Raw genomic sequence first — 22,247 nt, 5'->3', positions numbered from 1 at the left:
AGCTTTTGGCCGGGAATTCGGGCCGTGTGTATGCTCCTCACAGTTTTTCAGATGGGAAAACTGCCTAAAAACCACCAGACACAAAAAAAAAAAAAAAAAAAAAGGGCTCTTTTTCCACTGGACTTTTTCGAACCGGAAAACCCGACAGTGTGTACGAGAAAACCGGAAGTTTTTGGCAGTTTTCCCGTCAGAAAAACCCTGATGGAGCATACACATGGCCGGGATTCCTGGCCAAAAGCTCTCATCTGAGTTTTCCTTTCGGAAAACCCACTCATGTGTACAGGAAAGCAGTTCTCGATTTTCCCGTCGGGATTTCCGACAGACCTTGACCCGCCGGGAATCCCGACCGTGTGTACAGGGCATATGAGGCATGAGGTTTATTACCTGCATTTAGGGACAGATGTTCACCCCTGACCACAAACAGCTTGCGTCTAGGGGAAAAGATCTGTCCCCAACTGCAAATAAATGCTCCATGTGCGATATACATCTGAATACCAGAAGACAGTTGTAGCTGCTGTCAGCCAGCCATTGCTTTGTACAGGCTGAGTGGCCACAAATTTCCACATCCACCTGTAAATCCAGATCCAAGACTCTGCTAGATTCTTGCTGAAGCTGGAATTAAAATACCATGTGAATTAGGACTACAGCCTCGTACAGACGATCAAATTTTCCAAAATTGCATTTACTGGTTTTGGACTGTTTATTTTTGCGATCAGGGTGCCTATAAAACTAAGGGGCCTATTTATCAATGTTTTTACCCATTTTCATATTACAGAATCTCGGGGTAAAGTTGTATAAATCTTGGGTGAAAATTAGACTTAACTGTCCCCATATGAGACACTGCATGATTAGAGGGAGCATCAAGTAAAACAGGAGTCCTTTGTTTTCTCTCTCAAAAAAAATAATTCTATAGTGAATCTTAGGCAGGCAATGCATTAATCAGTTTTTTCTTTTGTTCAACCAGCAGGTTGAATAAAAAAAGAAAGATGCGACTCCCCCATAAAGTTGATGGAGGAATCACTCCCAGGGCCTTTCCCGCCAGCATTTATCGTGTTGACAGCTATAGTCAGTGGCACTGATCATTCAGGGAAACAACCAGCCTGCCCATTAATGTATCGAACTTTGATCTATATATAGTTGCCTTAAGTCTCCCAAAGTCCAACAAGACTGCCGACCGAATTGCAGTTCATGGTGGACAGATCATAAAAAGATTCCGTGGTTACCAAGGTACAATCTGCAATTTATAACCTGGAGTTTAGGTAAAACGTGATGAGGTTTCCTTGGTGGTGGAGGGGTCCTAAACAAACTGGATCCTGTGTCACTGGAAACATTCCAGCATGGTTAATTGGAGGTTTAAATAGGGAATTACATAGTATACATTACTGTTGATTTTTCTCAGTGTTTACATGCCAAGCCAAACCCTGCAAGGTAGCAGCACAAATATCCACAATAGCTATAAACTACTTTGCTATTTCTAGTATTTTGCAATTAAACACACGTTTCTTGCGATGGATCACCAACCAAAATAAAGCACATTTATACAGATTAGCCCTTTTTTCTTACTGCATTACAAAGTTTTATTTTTAGTAACTCATACAGATTGTATAGCCCTTTTTTGTTTTTTTGAAGATTTGTAAAATACAAGTCACATAAAATTCAAAAGTCTGTAAAATGTCAAATTGTGGAGCAAGTGTATTCAATCAAAACAGAACAGTGTTAGGCCACACTACAAATATGTGGGTGTGTATAGAAGAATTTAATCAAACACAAAAGGTCAGGAATGTAGAACCCAGACAAATTCTGCAACAGAACACAAACTTCAGAACTGGATAATAAAGATGTTAACCTGTAGTTTAACGCTAGCACCCCAGCTGTTTTACGAGTTTATCAGTCAAGTGCAAAATGGTGTAAAAAAAACATTTACATTTTCAGATTATTTTTTGGTGAGGGCCCAGTTACATATTCCATTTAAAATAGATTCAGTTAGGCAGACCCTCATACTACATATCTGGCAGATGAAATCTGAAAGTGGAAAGCAGGTTTAAAGATTTTTTATAATATATATTTTATACACCCACAGCATTCTGTCAGATATAAATAGGCACCACAACAAGACTGTGTGCCCACCATAAAAGGTGTCACATTTAAGGAGCCTATATACATATAGGGAAGAATTGACCAACGTGTTTGTTGTCAAGGCGAGGGCAGGGAGTGCGCATCACCAATTTTCAGCTTTGGCTTATTGTTATAAATAAAAAGCAATAGAACAAGCTTTGTGATAGGTTCACTTTAAAACGCATCATTGCTGCAAGTACTGCCCCTACCCAAAAAAAGGATACATCTATGTACAAAAAATATCTGATAAACCTACACCGATCAGCCACCACATTATGACCACTGACAGGTACAGTGAACAACATCTCATTAGAATGGCATGGGATATATATATAGTGGGTGGGATATATTAGGCAGCAAATGAACACGTTATCCCTGAAGCAGAGGTTTTTAAAGCAGAAAAAAACACAAGTATAAGGATCTGAGTGACTTTGTCAAGAGCCAAACTGTAATGGCTAGACAACTGGGTCAGAACAACTTCAAAACAGTTTTTTTTGTTTGACTTTCCTGGTCTGCAATGGTCAGGATCTACCAAAATTGGTCCAAGGAAGGAAAACCAGTGACAGAGTCATGAACAGCCAAGGCTCATTGACTCATGTGGAGAGTGAAGGCTGGCTGGTGTAGTCCTATACAACAGAGGAGCTACAGTAGCTCAAATTTCTGAAATAATTCATTCTGGTTCTGATTTAAAGGTGTCAGAACAAAGTGCATGTTGCATATGAGGCCGTTTATCCATGGACTGGTTAGGGTGCCCATGCTGACCCATGTCCACAGCCAAAAGTGGGCACTTGAGCATCAGACTACGGAGCAATGGAAAAGGTGGCCAGGTCTGATTAATTACATTTAATTTCACATCAGGAGGGTGGCCAGGTGCGTGTACATTGCTTACCTGGGGAACAGATGGCACCATCATACACTATGGAAAGAAGACAAGTTTTCTACTAGGAAACCTTGGGTCCTGTCAATCATCTGAATGTGAATTTGACATGAAGAACATGCCTAAATATTGTTGTTGACCTAGTACACCTCTTCATTTAAACAGTATGCCCCGATGGCATTAGTCTTCTCCGGCAGGATAATGTGCCCTTGCACACTGGAAAAATGGTTCAAGAATGGTTTGAGGAACACAAGTTTAAGCCATTTACTTGGCCTCCAAGTTCTCCAGATCATAATTTAATTGAGCATCTGTGGGATGGAATGTGCTGTTAAAACAAGTCCAATCTATCCCTACCTTGCAATTTACAGGACTTAAAAAGGAACAGCTTGCTACCAGATACTAAAAGCATACAGTACCTTCAGGGGTTGAGTCCATACTTCAATAGGTTATGGTGGGTGGTCATAATGTAATAGCTGCCCAGTGTAGGTTACACTACTACTAAAAAAATTTAATCAGTTGCTAAGGTTTACTATTTTTATTAATCAAATTGTTTACTCAGTTTTCAAGGTTCGTTAGAAGTTACAATTACCTGATGTAATGAGCCAATATTACGTCAGCTGTACATACTCTACTCTTTGGGATCTGTGCAAGGAGGAAGCCACACACAACTGGATTCAAATAAAACATCAAATACCCCAAAGTGTACAGTAGGTACTATCTGATTCCTTAAAGCGGGGGTTCTGCGGGACATCGTTTTTTTTTGCTGTGCATCTACGGGATTTAGGTTTGTCAAGCTTGTACTCACTTGTCTTAAGTTTCTATTCCCCCGCACTGTCAAGCGGCCGTAGATAATACTTTATAAAAATTCCTCCTGGAATGTTCCATCTTGCTTGTGGGCATTGTGAAGCCCACAAGCAAATATTTCCGGGAAGCAGTGAATGCTGATATCCCAGCATTCACCGCTCTATCCCGCGCATGAGCAGTGTTGACAGATTTACCCATTTGCCATTAATTAAAATGGCGGAATTAGATCCGCCCTCGTCACGTGACCTGCTTCTTGAGTCACGTGACGAGTGAAATCCCGCAAGAATTCGTCATTCAGCGTTATGAATTGTCTCCGGGAAAGCACGACACTGTGCTCCCAGGAGAAATTGCGATCAACTCCCAGTAAACACTGGGGCGCTGGGGAAGAGAGGAGACATGCCCACTCCCGCGGGAGGGAGACCAGGAAGTGTCTTCTGAAGACAACAGATTCAAGGTATTTGAATGCACTATACATTTTTTAATAGCCAAATGTTCATGTATATAATGAGCTGGTCTCGATAAGCTGTATTTAATATTTAGGGTGAACCTCCACTTTAACATACAGTTGCAATATAAAATGTATGTGAACCCTTTTGGAATAATATGGATTTCTGCACAAATTGGTCTTAAAATGTGATCTGATCTTCATCTAAGTCACAACAAAAGACAATCACAGTCTGCTTAAACTAATAACACACAAAGAATTAAATGTTGCCATGTTTTTATTGAACACACTATGTAAACATTCACAGTGCGAACCCCTAGACTAATGACATCTCCAAGAGCTAATTGGAGTGAGGTGTCAGCCAACTGGAGTCCAATCAATGAGATGAGATTGGAGGTGTTGGTTACAGCTGCCCTGCCCTATAAAAAAAGAAACACCAGTTCTGGGTTTGCTTTTCACAAGAAGCATTGCCTAATGTGAATGATGCCTCGCACAAAAGAGCTCTCAGAAGACCTACGATTAAGAATTGTTGACTTGCATAAAGCTGGAAAGGGTTATAAAAGTAACTCCAAAAGCCTTGCTGTTCATCAGTCCACGGTAAGACAAATTGTCTATAAATAGAGAAAGTTCAGCACTGCTGCTACTCTCCCTAGGAGTGGCTGTCCTGTAAAGATGACTGCAAGAGCACAGCGCAGACTGCTCAATGAGGTGAAGAAGAATCCTAGAGTGTCAGCTAAAGACTTACAAAAGTCTCTGGCATATGCCAACATCACTGTTAGTGAATCTACGATACGTAAAACACTAAACAAGAATGGATTTCGTGGGAGGATACCACAGAGGAAGCCACTGCTGTCCAAATAAAACATTGCTGCACGTTTACACAAGAGCACCTGGATGTTCCACAGCAGTACTGGCAAAATATTCCATGGACAGATGAAACCAAAGTTGAGTTGTTTGGAAGAAACACACAACACTATGTGCGGAGAAAAAGAGGCACAGCACACCAACATCAAAACCTCATCCCAACTGTGAAGTATGGTGGTGGGGGCATCATTGTTTGGGGCTGCTTTGCTGCGTCAGGTATTAGACGGATTGCCATCATCGAAGGAAAAATTAATTCAAGTTTATCAAGACATTTTGCAGGAGAGCTTAAGGCCATCTGTCCACCAGCTGAAGCTCAACAGAAGATGGGTGTTGCAACAGGACAACGACCCAAAGCATAGAAGTAATTAAACAGAAGAAAATACGCCTTCTGTAGTGGCCCAGTCAGAGTCCTGACCTCAACCCGACTGAGATGCTGTGGCATGACCTAGAGAAAGCGATTCACACCAGACATCCCAAGAATATTGCTGAACAGAAACAGTTCTGTAAAGAGGAATTGTCAAGAATTACACCTGACCGTTGTGCACGTCTGATCTGCAACTATAGGAAACGTTTGGTTGAAGTTATTGCTGCTAAAAGAGGTTCAACCATTTATTAAATCCAAGGGTTCACATACTTTTTCCACCCGCACTGTGAATGTTTACATCGTGTGTTCAATAAAAACATGGTAACATTTAATTATTTTTGTGTTATTAGTTTAAACAGACTGCGATTGTCTATTGTGACTTAAAATGTGATCTGATCTTCATCGAAGACCAATTTGTGCAGAAATCCATATCATTCCAAAAGGGTTCACATACATTTTAATACAACTGTATCTTTTCCCACCACTATCAACTTCATCACCAAGGAAGCCTTCAGATTCAAAACAAGTACCCTGAAGGTCTGTATACACCCAGTACAAGGTAAGCCCCCTGCTCAGACCTAAATTGTGGGAGTTTAACAGGAGTGTCAAATGTTCCCTTATATGCAGAAGCACAAAGATTTTTTGGGTGGCTGCCACAAGGGATGGGGTAGGTGGGTTAAGGAACCAGAGGTTACCTGCTATACAACATAGAGGCATGATGTTAAAGCGGAACTTCAGTGATTTTTTCCAACTTTCCATCTATTAATCCATCTACTATTGTTGTTTTACCTTTGGATAGTAGAACGTTTTTTTCGCTGCTAGTAAATACCTTATACACCCCACTTACTGTTTCTTGTCTGGTCATTAATCTAGGCTTATGACATCATGCACAGCTCTCGCTCTTACTCTTGTGAGAGTTTGCCAGAAAGTGAGGGGGGATGGGTCATACGTGAGCCAATGAGAGCTGCAGAGCTGGAGGCGTGCCTCTGTGTCTGTGTAAATCCAGGAAGTGAACAGGAAACTGCTTGATCTGCCCACAGTTAAAATGACTACAGCCAGACTTGGTGGAGGGAGATTTCTGCAGCATATTTGGCAAGTACTGAATCACAGTATATATATGAAATAATATGCAAAGTGGTTGGAGGGAAGCTTCAGAATGGCAAAGATGTTTTTATTACAAATTATGTGAGCAGACTGCAGTTGCCCTTTAAGTAAAGATGTACCTCAATTCCTCCACTAATGTATGGCTGGGGTTATTGTATGTGGCTAGTTAATAGTGCTTGGAATTTAAAAAAAAAATAATAATAATAATAATAAATATGGATTACTGCTACCAAAGCCATTTTCATCAAAATTACAAATACTTTCAATTCACAACCTTACTTTTTTTAACAGCTGACTTGCATGCCAGTGGTGATTGTGTTTCTAGAAACTTTTTTTGTGTAATTATTTTAGTCATGTCAACACAACCTCCTCTGCCTGCACTGCTAGTATACATATTTACATTTCTTAGTTCAACTACAGCAAATTTACATCTGTATTGAAAAAGTCTTCGGTGGAATGCTAATGATTTTTTACTTCTGGATAAAGCAGGGAATGGATTTTTTTATCTTTTACTGCTGCTGACTGGCATCCTACCTATACATGGGTTTAACCCCCCCCCCCCCCCCCGCCAAATAAAATAGCAACATAGCAATAAAAAAACTATTGCCATAAAAGCAATAAGAAAAAAATCTACACCAGCTCACCCAAAAACTACACAAGCTTTTATTAGGAAAAATATTGCTATGTTCAGTTTTACACATTTGTATTTAACAAACATTTTAAGGCTGTGATAGAATATATTTAGCACAGTGTTGGCCAAAGCAACCAATCAACTTACAGTTCCTAGGCTAAAAAAAAAAAATAGGGCAGAGCTGATGAAGAAAGAGGGCCAAAGCCTGCAGCTCATTATTATTGTTGTTTTTGAGCCTGTTGCCTTCAACACCTTAGTAATGGGGTCTCACAACTTGCATATAGCTCAAGGCTAATGTCAAACTGGCATAACTAAATCAAAGTCTGGAAATCATAATACTGTAGTTGAGACTTATCACGGGGTCTGTTGGAAGAATCGCCACAGATAATGTTGTTCTTGGCAACAAATTCATTTTTTTTCTTTCTGGGAGTAAGGCCTCGTACACACGACCGAGGAACTCGTCGTATATGAAACATCGTTTTCCTCCACGAGTTCCTTGTTAGGCTTGTCAAGAAACTTGACAAGCTTTCTTTGCGTACACACTGTCAAGACAAAATCTCGTCGTTCTCAAACGCGGTGACATACAACACATACGAAGGCAGGGGAAGTTCGATTCCACTGGCACAACCCTTGGGGCTGCTTTTGCTAATCTCATGTTACTGCGTGTTAAGTAAAAGTTTGGTAGGAGACGATTTGCACTTTTCAGTCTGTTACAGCGTGACAAATGTGCTATCTCCATTACAAACGCTACTTTTACCGAAGGTGCGCTCCCGTCTCATACTTTATTCTGAGCATGCGTGGGTTTCTTAGCATACACACGATCGTGTTTCTCGACGTAAACCAGCCCGACAAGAAACACGACAAGGAAATTGAGACTCCCGACGAGGAAAAAGAGAACTTGTTCTCTTTTTTTCTCGTCGAGTTCCACAACAATTTTCTCGATGAAAAACATACACACGACTGTTTTCCTCTGCAAAAAAGCTCTGCCACCAAGTTTCTTGATGGATTCTGTCAAGGAAAACGGTCGTGTGTACGAGGCCTAATGGAAAATCTGATTGCACTCAGTAACAGACTGTCTGAAATAATTCTTCAAATCACAAAAAATGATAAATGAGATCCATTGTGCTGAACTGCTGTATACAGCAGTTTACTAGAACTCAATCTATTGAGAGTCACGGGAGGAAAATGTGGCCTGAACATCACTCACTACAAACCCTGGTAAACCAATAGGTCATAGGACAGTCATTCTGCTCTCCAAGTTCTACTATTATTTAAAAAAGGATTTCCCTCTACAGCTTTATGGAACCCTCTAGTACAAGGACTACAGTGTACACAGCAATGCGTGGAAGAGGAAGAACTTGGTAGAGTGAGGAGCTAAACGCATTTGCATGACAAATTACCAGCCAACTTTCCTCATCACAATCCATGAACATTTTCCTATAATAGAATATAAATGCACACACTTTTCATGAACAAAATCAAGGTGTGAAAAACCATGTACCCTAGAAGAAGACTTGGCCAGTTTTCATATGAAACTGCATCTCTTTAAAAAATATATGCTTCTTGGCCATTCCCATAGGCCAGTGATGGCGAAACCATGACACCACAGATGTTTTGGAACTACATTTACCATGATGCTCATGCACTCTGCAGTGTAGTTGCTCATGGGAAATGTAGTTCCAAAACATCTGGAGTGCCATGGTTCGCCTTCACTGCTATAGGATTTTCCAACTGCCCCCAATAATTAAAGGGGATGTCCATGCAAAAACTAAAATCCCTGCATCTATAGCCACCAACATTCTAACACTAACCTCTCTAGCCCTGTAAAGAAAAAAATAGTTTATATAACCTTTTCTGCAGGCGATTCGACCCGATTTCCAGCGGCAGAAGCTCTGCTGAGTACACGTCCGACAACTGCTGTGAAATGATTTTGGAAATCAAGTCTCCCATAGAGTTACTATGGGGCTTCCGTTGACGGACATGTCCTACGCACCAAACGCCACAGCGAAGCCGCAGCCGACAGCTCAGCGTGGGATCAGAGCTTCCGATGCCGGAGATCGGGTCGGACCGCTTGTAGAAAAGGTATGTATACTCGTTTTTTTTCTTTTCAGGGCTAGTGAGGTTAGTGTTCAAATGTTGGTGGCTATAGATGCAGGAATTTTAGTTTTTCCATTGACTTCCACTTTAGGGTGCAGTTTTAAGATGTAGATTATAGGCCCTCAGAAATGCCCTGTTTTTTTTTTTAGATAATGAAGCCTGGTAATATACTTGCTTTTGGGAAGCTGCATTTAGTGTTTGGCCTCTACAGTGTATAGATGAATATTGTTTCAAAGATGCATCCTTAACTCCCCCACGCATAACTCGACTATTTTAGTAGGTTACGATGAGTCATCAACAGAACATTTAAAGTGTTTATAAGGTAAAAAGATTTTTTACCTTAATGCATTTTCAGAATGAAGGTTAAAAAAAAAAAAAAAAAAAAACACGTTTAAATGTTGCTCCCCCCTTAAAAACACATTTACCTGAGCCCAAACTCGATCCAGCACTGTGCCCATATGCAGCAGCTGCTCTGCCCTCTCATGGGAGACTTGGCAGCAGTGAGAGCCATTGGCTCATGCTGCCGTCAGTCAAATTCTGAGAGAAGGGAGCGGGTGGGGGGGGGGGCAGGGCTGAGCCAGGCTATGTGCGTCTATGGACACACACAACCCAGCTTGGGATCCAGGCCACATGTCTGTTCCCATAGCAAGTAGCTTGGTATGGGGGCAGATGGAGAAGGAGTGCAAAGCACAAGCGGGGGACCCCAGAAAAGGATGTGCTGAAAAAACAACAGCACAGTGCAGGTAAGTGTGACATGTGTTTGTTATTTAATAAAAATAAAATTTAAAATCAAGAACATTTTAAACTGAACTGATAAGGATTCCATTACAAAAGCAAGGAAATACGTTGTTCAAATTTGCTTGATTTTTCTTCCTCTATAAAAGTGCACTTATTATTCCAAGTGCCCAACTGAGCAGATAGCAAGGGCAAAGTCTTTACACTTTTACTTTAGCCTTCGGGAACCTGGGCAGTCTAGCCCAGTGTTTCTCAACTCCAGTCCTCAAGGCGCCCCAACAGGTCATGTTTTCAGGCTTTCCATTATTTTGCACAGGGGATTTAATCAGTTTCACTGCCTTAGTAATTACCACAGCCATTTCATCTGAGGGAAATCCTGAAAACATGACCTGTTGGTGCGCCTTGAGGACTGGAGTTGAGAAACACTGGTCTAGCCAACTGAGTATTATCAAATATCCCCCAAAATGCCACACAGCCGAGGCCACCACACCGTTTACACAAACGTTCATGAAAGCACTGGGAATCGGCACCATTACCAAGGCACGCCAGTTAAACCTGTCACTAAAATAATGCCCAGCTGGGTTTGATTTTCAGGGGTATATCTTTGTAATGTTCTGGGTATATAAAAGAGCAGCGTTTTAAGGAGACTATATGGAAATCTGGAGATGAAGGATAGCACTTTAAAGTAACTTGAGGATGACAGAAAATGGGGGCTGCTAGTGCTGTGCTCTTCCTGAAAAGTTGACTCTTTGGTGTCAATACTCTAATCACTGACCTGGAACAAATACATGAACAGGAAAGTCAGAAAAAAAATTTTCAGCATACTTGCTCTGCGTACAATATTTTAAAGAAAGTATCAGAGTGACAGCATGGAAAATAGCATATCATAACTAGATTATGGAGGTTATAACTAGTAGCCTGCATGTTTTCTCATGACAGGTTTCTTTAAAGTGGTTGTAAACCCACTTTTTGTACTTTTACCTACAGGTAAGCCTATAACAAGGCTTACCTGTAGGTAAGGAGAATATCTCCTAAACCTGCATGGTTTAGGAGATATTCCCCTCGCAATGCGCCGCTGCGCATGCGCAGGGGTGATCTACGGCGAAAGGACCGGCGGCTGCCGGACCTTGCCAAATTTAAAATCTCCCGCGCACACGCGCGGGAGTGACGTCATCGCCGCTCCAGCCAATCACAGCGCTGGAGCGGCGATACCCGGAAGACACGCCGAGGCAAGATGAAATCTCGCTCGGCGTGAACCAGGTAAGTGCTACGCACCTCGTTCCGAGGTAAGTATTTCATAATGAGCTAATATGCGGTGCATATTAGCTCATTATGACTTTTCCCTTACAGGAGAAAAAAAAAAATACATTTCATGCAGGTTTACAACCACTTTAAGAAGGCCTGAAAACCTATAGTCAATTTAGGTTGTGTTAGGAGACTTGTAACTAGCTAAACTGATTGTGAAGTTGCTTCCACCTGGGTTTCCTTCTGAGACACACACGAAAAAATAAATAAAAAAAAGTTGGTCGATCACTAAATAGGGAGGAATAGGAAGGAGTACCTGTCAACTGCACAACATGAATGAAAATCAAGTGCCAACTTAAAAGGACGAGTTCACTTTAAAAAAATAAATAAATGCATATTTATTTATTTTTTGCAGGTAAAAAAATGTGCATTTACAATTAAATTTTTTCTAGAAGCCTGGAAAAGCATTGCACAAGCGATCAGATCGCTGATGCCTTGCAGGTCTCCTGCAGACTGTCAGTGTGAGCGGTCTGCCCCGTACATCGTACAGCCTGGCAGTTTTCCACTGACAGGAAGACTCAATGAACTACCTAAAAACAGGTGGAACATGCAACATGTTCCCAAAGGTGAACTTAACTATTAAACCTTTTCAACAGACAACAGGCTGGAAGCAAGGAGTAGAACCGTTTATAGAGGAGTTCCTAATATTTGTATAGAATATGGAAACTGATTAAGGCTAGATTCATACAGGGAACAGCTTCTACCACTCTCTGAAGATCAATTTTTTAGAGATCGGTAGAGTAGCAGCTTCCAGGCAATGAGGAGGTGATTCTGTTTATCTGTTTTTTTTTATGTGCCAAATGCAAATTTTACATTAAACCAACATGCTGCAACCACAACCCAAGTTGTTTGACTCATGGTTGTGAAGCAGTCTCAGACTTCAACCCTCCCACCTATAAAACAGCCAAGTTAAGTTAAATTTGCCATGGCTGCAAAGGATTGTGTGACCTGCTTCCGTTGCCTTATTTAGGTTTTCCATGGGCAGTAAAAATGCAGCTGATCTACTTGTTTTTACCACCAGTGTGAATGAGGCCTAAACAAGCCACATGTCCCTAAAAACAAAACATGGTACCTCAGATCTAAGAGCAGCAGTGTATGTTTTCTAATGGGGAAAAACGCAATGCATTAAAGCCTGGTTACTACGTGCGACATCCCGCTACGAGTTAGACGTGCATTTTAAGCAAAAAGGCACAAAATCAATTAGAAACAGTCTATGCAAAAATGCAGTATACTTATATTATCTCTGCTGCATATAAAAGCAGCAGACACCGGAAACTCTTTATTCACATAGAATACTAAAGTGTAGCATTTTAGCAAGAGTTGTTAGCCTGGTATTTGGAGTCTTTTGAAGAATTGTATGACTGTTTAAAAAAACTCACCTTTAATCCCAGGAAAAGTTTATTTTATTTTTTAAATTACTTATCTGGTATATAGCTATCCTTTTAGTAAATCAAGAAACCAAACAGGGGGAAAAATAAAAAATTCTGAGATCACATTTATACCAGCCTGTTACTGTGTTGCTCCAAGCATCTGCTTCATTTTTGAATCAGCTGCTTAACGCACCACAACCAATCACAAATTCTGCATTTAATAGTGTACCAAATCACAGCGTGTTGACTTTCACTGCATTACAAAGCAGATGCTTTGGGGTTTCTATTCAAGATACCTAATGTTCATAATCATATGGTGCAGCAACACATGTGTCACAGTGAATTGGTATGAAGGGCCCTTCAATTATATGGTTCTCTTTTGGGATTACTTTAGCTGATGACAGCACTTAGTGGAGCAGGAGTTCTTTAATTTCTACCATACAAAGAGACAGGTTGTTTTGCATTTCATCATGCTCCAGGCTTCATTTCATATAATGGGGGGGGGGGGGGGTAAGGTGACTTGGATTGTTGCAGCAAGTGAGGCAAGAAAACATATTAAAAGAAGCCAAACATGTATGTGCAAGGCTGCCGTAGCCCATAAATTCATCATCTCATACTGACCATTTCAGTAAATTGGAATTAGGTTGCTATAGGTTAATGAATTTGGCACACAACTGCCCTTTGCACGGCTTAATTTTCTAATTCTTGCTCTTTAGGAAAATGTTAAAAAGAAATTGCTTAGCAAATTCAGCCTGTAGGTGGATGATGAGAATTTGCCTACCGTACATACAATTTGCCAAGTTTATATTGATCTGTTAGAAGATAATAGGATACATTTACATCACAAAAAAAGTTTCTTAAAAAAATATATAAAATAAAAAAAAATTTGTTTCAGTTTCTGTCAAGGAAGAAGGGTTTCTCTGGAAGAAACCATTTGCAGCAATAGACAAGTGCAGATTACATAGAGACATGCTCCGCGTTCCCTTTGCTGATACGTTTCGGGGACCCACCTTGGTTGAAACTGCTTCAGATGTTTCGGTTTGCAGGGTATGGCTGCCTACTAGAGGTTCAATGTAGAGCAGCAACAGCCCCCATGATGACCAGATTGAAATTTTCTGAACAATCGTGGGTCGTGTGTAGTGTCACAGTATGCCTGATAAGTCGCGACCAAGTGCAGCGCATTGAATGTACAGACTGTCAGTTTACCACTTTTCTGTATCAATGCTGTACAAAAAATTATATTGTAGAGAGAACAAACAAGTTAGGGGCTGGGAGGGAAAATAGGCAATAGACCCACTTAATAGAAGTTCCTGTTCAATACACATTTCCCATTAAACACTGAAGCTTCCACCCAAAAATGCAACTTTTCAACTTTTGAAAAACAAAATATAATTCTAGGATCTAAAGCAGGCTTCTTGTGGTGGCTTTCCAAAGGTGATTTCTTTGCTTGCAATAAAATTGTATGGAGGGGAAAAGGGACACTTCACATTCTGGAGCCTCGTTCTTGCAAAATCTGAAAGATAATAAAACTGAATGTTAGTGTGATGACTGGTAGTGGTTACACATCATCTACTTGCATTTCAAGCCATATGGTTTAAAAAAAGGCTACCACATGGCTAAATTACTAAAAAGCGTCCCATTTTTGCCTTTTTTTTCTGGCTCAAACCACAGGCATTGTGAGAACTGTCAGAAGTAGCCAATTGTCTGGCTTTCATGTTGATCCTTTAGAAAGATTATAAACTTGAAACAATTTTATAGGTAGTGAAGTCAGAACTCCTAGTCTTCATACTTCTTTCTTGTCAGTAGCCCATTAGTTAAAGCAACCGTGTATCAGTGCCCTTTTAAAAGGCCACGTTCACCATTACCCAAGGACCAGTATACCTTTTATGTACCCCTGTTGCAGAAAAGAAAAAAAACTATGTTCCTACGTTTTGGAGCAGGCCTCACCTCAGCCTCTTACTTTCTTCTAAAGAAAACTCCTCTCATGCCACGTACACACGACCGTTTTTCATGTCATGGAAAAAAAACGTTTTTCGCGATTCTTGTCAAGCCTGCCTTGCATACACACGATCGTGAAAAAAAAATGCTCGAGGAAAGCGTGGTGACGTACAATGGCACTATAAAGGGGAAGTTCTATTCGAATGGCGCCACACTTTGGGCCGATTATGCAAATTTTCCTTCTCATAACTTGCTTCTGAGAATGCGCGTTCTCCCTCCCGCCCCCCGTCGTTAAAGCCTACACACGACCGCTTTTTATGACGAGAAAAACAAACGTGTGAAAAACTACGAGAAAAAATAGGAGCAGGTTTTAAATTTTTCTCGTCGAGAAAAATGCTCTGGAGCCTACACACGATCGTTTTTAATGACCATTTAAAAAAAATCATGAAAAACGGTCGTGTGTACGTGGCATAAGACTTCCTGGTATCTGGCAGTCTTTAGCAGATTGAGGAAGAGCTGCGGAGCTCACTGAACCCGCTACTTGCTTTTGCCCTTTTATATCATAGGAGGACCCACTAGTACAGTGTATTCAATTTGCATCAAATAGGCAGGCCCTTACACAACATAGTTGATTGTACAATCTCCTTTAGAGCTACTATAAGATCATACAGTATATGGTGACCTTAAAAGGAAGTAGAAAAGGTGGATGGAAATAAAAAAAAAAGAAGATTGGGTAGAGTGATGAGGGAGGTGTGGACCACAGAAACACACCCTATTCTGTGATGCAGTAAGGCAGTGTATGATGGGATATGAAGTTTCCTTTTTGTTACAATGCTACAGGAAGTCAGGTGCTCAAGTGCAACTTTTGAAATAAGAGGGTGCAGACTCAAGGCTGCTGTTGACTAGTTAAGTGAGAGAAGCTCAATGGGATGGCATGGGCAGAAAAGATTTTAGAAAAGGCTTCTATTTATTATGAAAACTGAAATTCTGCTTCGAAAGGTGAACTTTAAAGCGACCACGTCAGGAGAAGATCATTTTAACCCAATAGGTCACCTAAAAAAAAGCACACTAATATACTTACCTTTTCAGCAGCTCATGTTTCAGAAAGTCACAGCAACTCCACTCACCAACCGCTACAAACAAACATTCTACGCTTCCAGATGGAATTCCTTCTATCAGCGCATAGATCACTACTGGACATGCGTCAAGCTTTCCAATATTAGGGCTTTGGTTTCAGATTTAAAAATGGTGAAAGTCTCTTAAAGCCAGAGATCTTTTGGGCTTTGCACTCATGTAAGCTGAGCCCCATATGTGTACAGCAAGCTATTGTAAAGCTTTTTAAGCCTTTAAATGCAACCTTTTGCTCTGGTTTGGAGGTGTTAAACGGCTCATTAAGGGAATGCTGGCTGTCTTGATAAATAAGCTGCTAGCAGGGCTTTCACGTAGTGCAGAACCTGAAACCTGGAAACTGAATATTTAAAACTCATCAGGCCCATTAGAATTTGAGTTAAAAATTCCTTAAATAAAAAATCCAAAGCCTATTTGTTTAAAGCCTTGAGGCCACAGCACACTTAACTTGTGAACAAAGGGTTGATGTGCAGAGCAGAAAAAAATACCATCGCTCCCTTAATGCCAGTTGAGTAGTCATGCAAGAGTTACCACTTCAAGCCTCCACCACTGCAGAGCCAAACAGGTACTGGTTTGAGGAGCCCTTTCTCACTCCGTGAAGATGCACTGACAGGAGAAGCCGTACAGCGATGACCTCTCTTGGCTCAGTAAATTTATTTTTCAGTAAAAGCAACACAACTCACCCTGCCTGGAGAATGACTCTCTGACATTTTCCACCCTTAAATGTTTAGTCATTGAGGCGGGATAAGCTGTGTGGATTTTAACGATGAAAACAAATTTACTGAACCAAGTGTACAGCGTCTCTCTTTCTGTCAGTGCATCACTTCCTAGCTGTCCAGATGAACGAACAAACATCAAAAGGAAACACTTCAGTATGTCACTAGCCGACAATGGCTTGCTCATTCAAACACCAAAACACACAACAGTTATCCTGTTGTCAGCACTAAAGTTAAAGCGGTGTTCCACCCAAAAGTGGAACTTCAGCTCATTGTACCCCCCCCCCCTCCGGTGCTACATTTGGCACCTTTTGGGGAGAGGGGGGACAGAGTACCTTTTTTTCCACAGGTATCCTGTTCCCACTTCCGGGGGCCTCAGCCGCAGGTATTGACGTCTCCGCCTGGGCTCCCCCCTCCTCCGGCCGCCAGGCCAGTAGGAGAGAGGAGCGTAGCCTCGTTAGTTATAATTTATTGTACATCTGCCATGAAAACCAGAGTTGCTTACAGGTAATCATTTCCAATAGTCTTCCACACAGTACATAGGCACCACCAGAAATAATTTGGTGGAGGGGGATTATGGTGTGGAGTTGTTTTTCCAAGGGTTGGGCTTGGCCTTAAACTTAGTTCCAGTGAAGGAAATACATAAGGCATCAGCAAGCATACCAAGACATTTTGGACAATTTCATGCTCCCAACTTTGTAGGAACAGTTTGGGGATGGCCCCTTCCTGTTCCAACATGACTGTGCACAAATCAAATTTAAGTAATATAAAATTACTTAAACCCTCAGAACCTTGTTTTCTGAAAACAAAGGCCTTGTAGAATAAAAATATGTTGATTTTTGCAACTGTCTATCAAAACAGATTTCCAGGAAAAAATATACTAAAATGAATAATAGTGCAAACATACAATAATACCCATTTTTTTGTAAATGATAAAAGATGGGGGTTGCGTTGAGTAAACAGCTACCAAACATGGCAAGTGTTAAAATTGCATGCGCCCAAGATACCACAAAAAGATTGGTACCCAAAATTATACACAGTAAGTTAAAAGCCTTTAAAGCTCATCAGAATTGTGTCTCTAGACTTATTGCTCTCACACACTATTGTATCAATACCTCACGTGTGGTACAATGGCAGTTTAAATACATTTTGTACAAGGCTCGTGTTTGCAGGGCAATGGGACGAAGTTACATTTTTCAAATTTATTTTATTTTTATCATTTTCTTTTAAATTTTTTCATTTTAACTTTATTGCCATCAGAAGGGGGTTAACAGGTCCCCTATGTGATAGCATTGGGCAATTGACAGGTACTCAGTAAAAAATAAGGTTTACCTGTAGGTGCAAGAAATGTCTCCTAAACCTACACTGGCACAGGCGCACTGAGCGTGCCGTTTCCAATATCGATCATGCGGTTAGTGGCGGCACCCGCCCGTGAGTGACGTTGTCGCAGCTCCGGCCAGTCACAGCGCCGGAGCCACAAAACCCGGAGAGATGGCAGCGATGGAGGAGGTGAACAAGGACGGCTGCGGGGGCTTCGATCTCAGGTAAGTACTTCATAATGAGCCAGTATGCTATGTATACTAGCTCATTATGCCTTTGTCTTGCAGGGTGTATTTTTTTTCTACCGAGGCTTTAACTTCCTCTTTAACAGCAGCTAATCAAGCACATACTGTACTTGATTAGCTGCTTTCCTAGCTGTAGCAACCAGGAAAATTACAGCTCTAAAGCTGAACGCTTCTGTCCTCAATCTCCTCCCACACTACATCCCAAGACCTGGGCTGCCAGGAGGGGGGGTGGCACAACACCTGCACTGTAAAAGTGACTCAATATCTGTATAGCAACTCAGATGACTTTTATATTACAACCAAAAGCCAGATGAACAAAACAGTAACAAACTCTTGGCCGCTACCGCAGCAGGGAGCTTGTTATAAACACCTCCCACCCTGGACGTATGTACAGACCAAAAAGACCTCTCGTCACAGACAGGCCCAGAGGACTCCGAGGGTAAAATGTGCAGAAACAGTAAGAGCACAAAACCAGGCAGTAGGTAGACATGATCCTGACTTCAGACTTGTCTGCGTTCCACTGATTCTAAAGATGCCTGTCCTCACCAAGTTTTGTGTGCCCGTTGAATATAGAAGATTGCACAGTGAAGGAAAGCTCCAAAAAGATCTTCTGGTATTCATGCCACCATCAGGAGCTATGGCCAGACAATGCACCAGCATGCTTTGGCCACTCTCCTTGTTCACCTTAGGAACAAGAAGCCAAGGCAGGAACACCACCCAGAAGAGACACCCACACTGGTCAAGTGAAATTCGCTTTGCTCATCCCAAAGCATAATTGTCCATTCGCTACCCCAGCACAGCTTACAAGAATGATCTAACCCAGGCCAGTCAGTCCAAAGGATATGTCACCTCACAGTACTGGTATTCTCCAAGCACTGAAAAGGGAGCACAGCCAGATATTTTCCTAGAAAATAAAGAAGAAAAAAAAACTAGGGGCCCAGAGATGGACAAGAGCTACACCCCCCCCCCCCGCCCTCGAGGGTGGGGAAAGAGGGGGACGAGTGGAGCACTTCTGAGTCTTGCATGGACCCTCTTTCCACCAGGTTCCAAGCAAAGTGTTTCCTGAATCAAACAAAAATAGCAGTTCTGTAGAAGGACTTCCTTTTAACATTTGTGGCAATGCATTCGCTTACCCAACCCATTTGGGACCCACAATTAAGCCAAAAATCCCCCAATGATCTATGAACAGGGCTTGGTTCTGGTGTTGTGTACAGTGACGGTCACCACAGACTGAATGCACAATGGTGCTCAATGCTCATATAGTATCTTATGTATTGGGAGTGCTACAGGGGGAAGTGTTAATGGCCTTTTTTTTTTTGTCGGATGAGTTTGCATTTTCATACAAGTATATGGGATGGAAAAGTTTGGTGAGAGACGATTCGCGCTTTTCATGCACTGCATTAAACGATGCAATCATTTTCAGCGTGACGAATGCGATATCTCCATTACGAACGCTAGTTTTACCAGAAAGAGCTCCCATCTCATACTTGATTCTGAGCATGCGTGTTTTTTCCCCCCTCGGAAAAGCATACACACGACCAGTTTTCCCGATGGGAAAAAGTCCGCCGAGAAGCCCAAGGGGAAGAAAGAAAGCTGGTTCTCTTTTTTTTGCGGCAGTTTTCTCGTTGGAAAAACTGCGATGGAGCATACACGGTTGGTTTTCCCGGCCAAAAGCTCTCATGGCAGTTTTCCAGATAGGAAAAACAGTCGTGTGTACAAGGCATAACAGTTCTAAAACACTGGTCAATGAATTCTGAACGACCGGAGAAGCATTGCAAAAGGATAGCCAACTGATGCCACTGACATGCCCAAAGTTCAATGACACAAGTGTTTATTTCCAGGGCCACAGTTCACAAGGAATTACACTTGATTCACTGTCTTTACTCCAGGAAAAAGTACAACTTACCTGACAATCTCTAATGAACCCTGTATGGAATATGCCAATACATCTTTTGGCACAAAACCGAAGACAGTAGTTTACCTGGCAGAACAAATTTACTACACAGTATAGGAATAAAGAGCATTTCTATAAACATACTCCAAAGACATGGGCAGGAAGGAGCTTGGTTTAGCACTGGGACATTAACATAAAAGGAAACAGAAGGGCAGATAATTGAAGACTTGTATTATGTTGAGCATCTCAGAAGTACCACGTCCTGCTATTGGTGCATTTTTTTGTTTTTCATTACCAGCTCAACCAATTCAACATGCAATTCAGACAGATGCTACATTTTATAACATGAATTGGGAGGATTTCAAATATAAAATCTTGAACAGGTGAAGTCAAAAATGTATTCTAGAGGGAGCTAGTGACAAAATACGGGATGGAGATGGGTCAGGAGCAGCTCTGAGGACATAAGTGGGGTTTTCAGGAAAGCCAGTGCTCACCAGCAAATAAAACTTAATCTGAGTCATTCATATCGTAATCCGTCTCTTCATCCTCACTCTGTATCAGCATGCAGCATGCATGTGCAAAGAAAAGGAATGAAAAACAAAAGAGTAAGTGAAAAGAGAAAACATGCAAGATAGGAAAAACATTGAAATAGGGGAGATTACTAGTATACAATGATGATAATAGTCTATGATTGGGTTTACAGATACAGCAAAACCTTGGACAGCAAGCAACTTGGTCTGCAAGTGTTTTTTCAAGATGAGCAATTTAAAATAAAGTTTGACTTGATAAACGAGCAATGTCTTGTTATACAAGTAGCGTCAAGTAACAACCAAGTATAAAAGAGAAGAGAGGCGCCTCCAAGTTTAGCAATATGGTTACATTTACTAAGGGTACAACATTGAGCAGATCACATGGTTGACGATTAAAACAAGCACATCAAAATATGCAAGCATCCGGGGGAAAAGCTGTCCACATAGACCATCCCCTGCACCGCCACTGACGTCATCCCTTCCACGCCTCGCTTTCAGATCACACTACTGTAGGGTAGTCTTCCCGGTCATAATTGCCGACTAACAGTGGTGAGAGCAGGCGGTGGAGGACGGTCTATGTGGACAGCTTTACCCTGGATCCCTGTATACTTAGATGTCCCTGTTTTAATCATCAACCATGCAAGTTGCTAAATGTTGTACCTTCATTAAATGTAACCATATTGCTACACTTAGAGGCGCTTCTCTTCTCTTTTATACTCTGTAGCCCCTGCTGGATTTTGCTTCTAATCCCATTGTGGAGGCATCCATTTGTGGATGTGGTTACACAACCTTGCTATAATCTTTTTATATGGACTATAAACTGAAGGAATTATGAATAAATGGTTGTGGAACAAATCATCTCAGTTTCCATTATTTCTTATGGGGAAATTTGCTTTGATATATGAGTGCTTTGGATTACAAGCATGTTTCCGGAACGAATTATGCTCCCAATCCAAGGTTTTACTGTACATGTGTAGATGAAAGTGCTACAGCTGTATTAGTCTAGCTAGCTATGGAAAGTAAACACATGAAGCCCTTCAGCATTCAGTGTCAGCACCCATGGGTGCTTACATCTTCTCCCAGTATCCCTTCCATGTGTGGCCTCATCAGCTGCTTGATTGTTTTTCTGAATGTAGTAGCATCATCAAAGCCAAACAACGACAGGCAGGGAGATGTATTTACAACAGAAGAGACCAAAAGGGTCTCTTCTGTCAATTAATTTTCCCTGGCAGTCAGTGTTTGTCCAATAGGGTACTAACCCTACCTGTCAGCATTTTTTTTTTAGGTTTAATTCTGCTTTTATACCATGTTTGAATGTAGCCCTAAAGATGAACTCTGGGCACAAAAATTCAGTTAATATATGCCAATAGCCACACATATGGTCAAACATTTTAAGGGGGCAATATGCAACAACATCAGTACCCATGTATGAAAGTAATGATGGAGAAGATAAATCAGGGAGGATATTTCTATTTGTTAGTTTGGTCTCAGTTGTAAACCAATTTATGGAGTATAATGCAAGTCTTACTTGATTGCAGAATTTATATTGCAATTGCCTCATAATAGTCACTGGAATATTATTTGGTGGCCATGCGATCTATACATATGGGGAATTTCCATTAAGGCAACATTACAGTACAGAGACACAATTGGGTGTGCGCTCCCTATAACAATTTTTGCCTTGTAAACCAATTTGAGTGGATTTTATGGGCTATAACCCATCAATGCATACAACAATATATTAACAGAAGATAAATCAAGTGGA

At 41.2% G+C, this 22,247-nt stretch overlaps 1 protein-coding gene across 3 annotated transcripts in view; it reads right to left on the bottom strand.

Moving 5' to 3' along the window:
• Positions 1-13,912: 13,912 nt before the first annotated feature.
• Positions 13,913-22,247, bottom strand: part of LOC120943429 (BTB/POZ domain-containing protein KCTD5-like) — a 75,641-nt gene continuing 67,306 nt past the window's right edge. Inside the window, exon 7 of one of the 3 annotated variants that reach the window (XM_040356720.1) lies at positions 13,913-14,224. In XM_040356720.1, coding sequence (XP_040212654.1) covers positions 14,195-14,224 — 30 coding nt within the window. In that variant the 3' untranslated portion in view covers positions 13,913-14,194. Of the gene's footprint in view, positions 14,225-20,407; positions 20,505-22,247 lie in introns of those variants that run through there. The other 2 variants (XM_040356719.1, XM_040356721.1) reach the window with 2 other exon arrangements.

This window comes from Rana temporaria, chromosome 6, assembly GCF_905171775.1.
Source record: "Rana temporaria chromosome 6, aRanTem1.1, whole genome shotgun sequence".
Taxonomy (NCBI): domain Eukaryota; kingdom Metazoa; phylum Chordata; class Amphibia; order Anura; family Ranidae; genus Rana; species Rana temporaria.
This window is presented reverse-complemented; position numbering and strand designations above follow the sequence as displayed.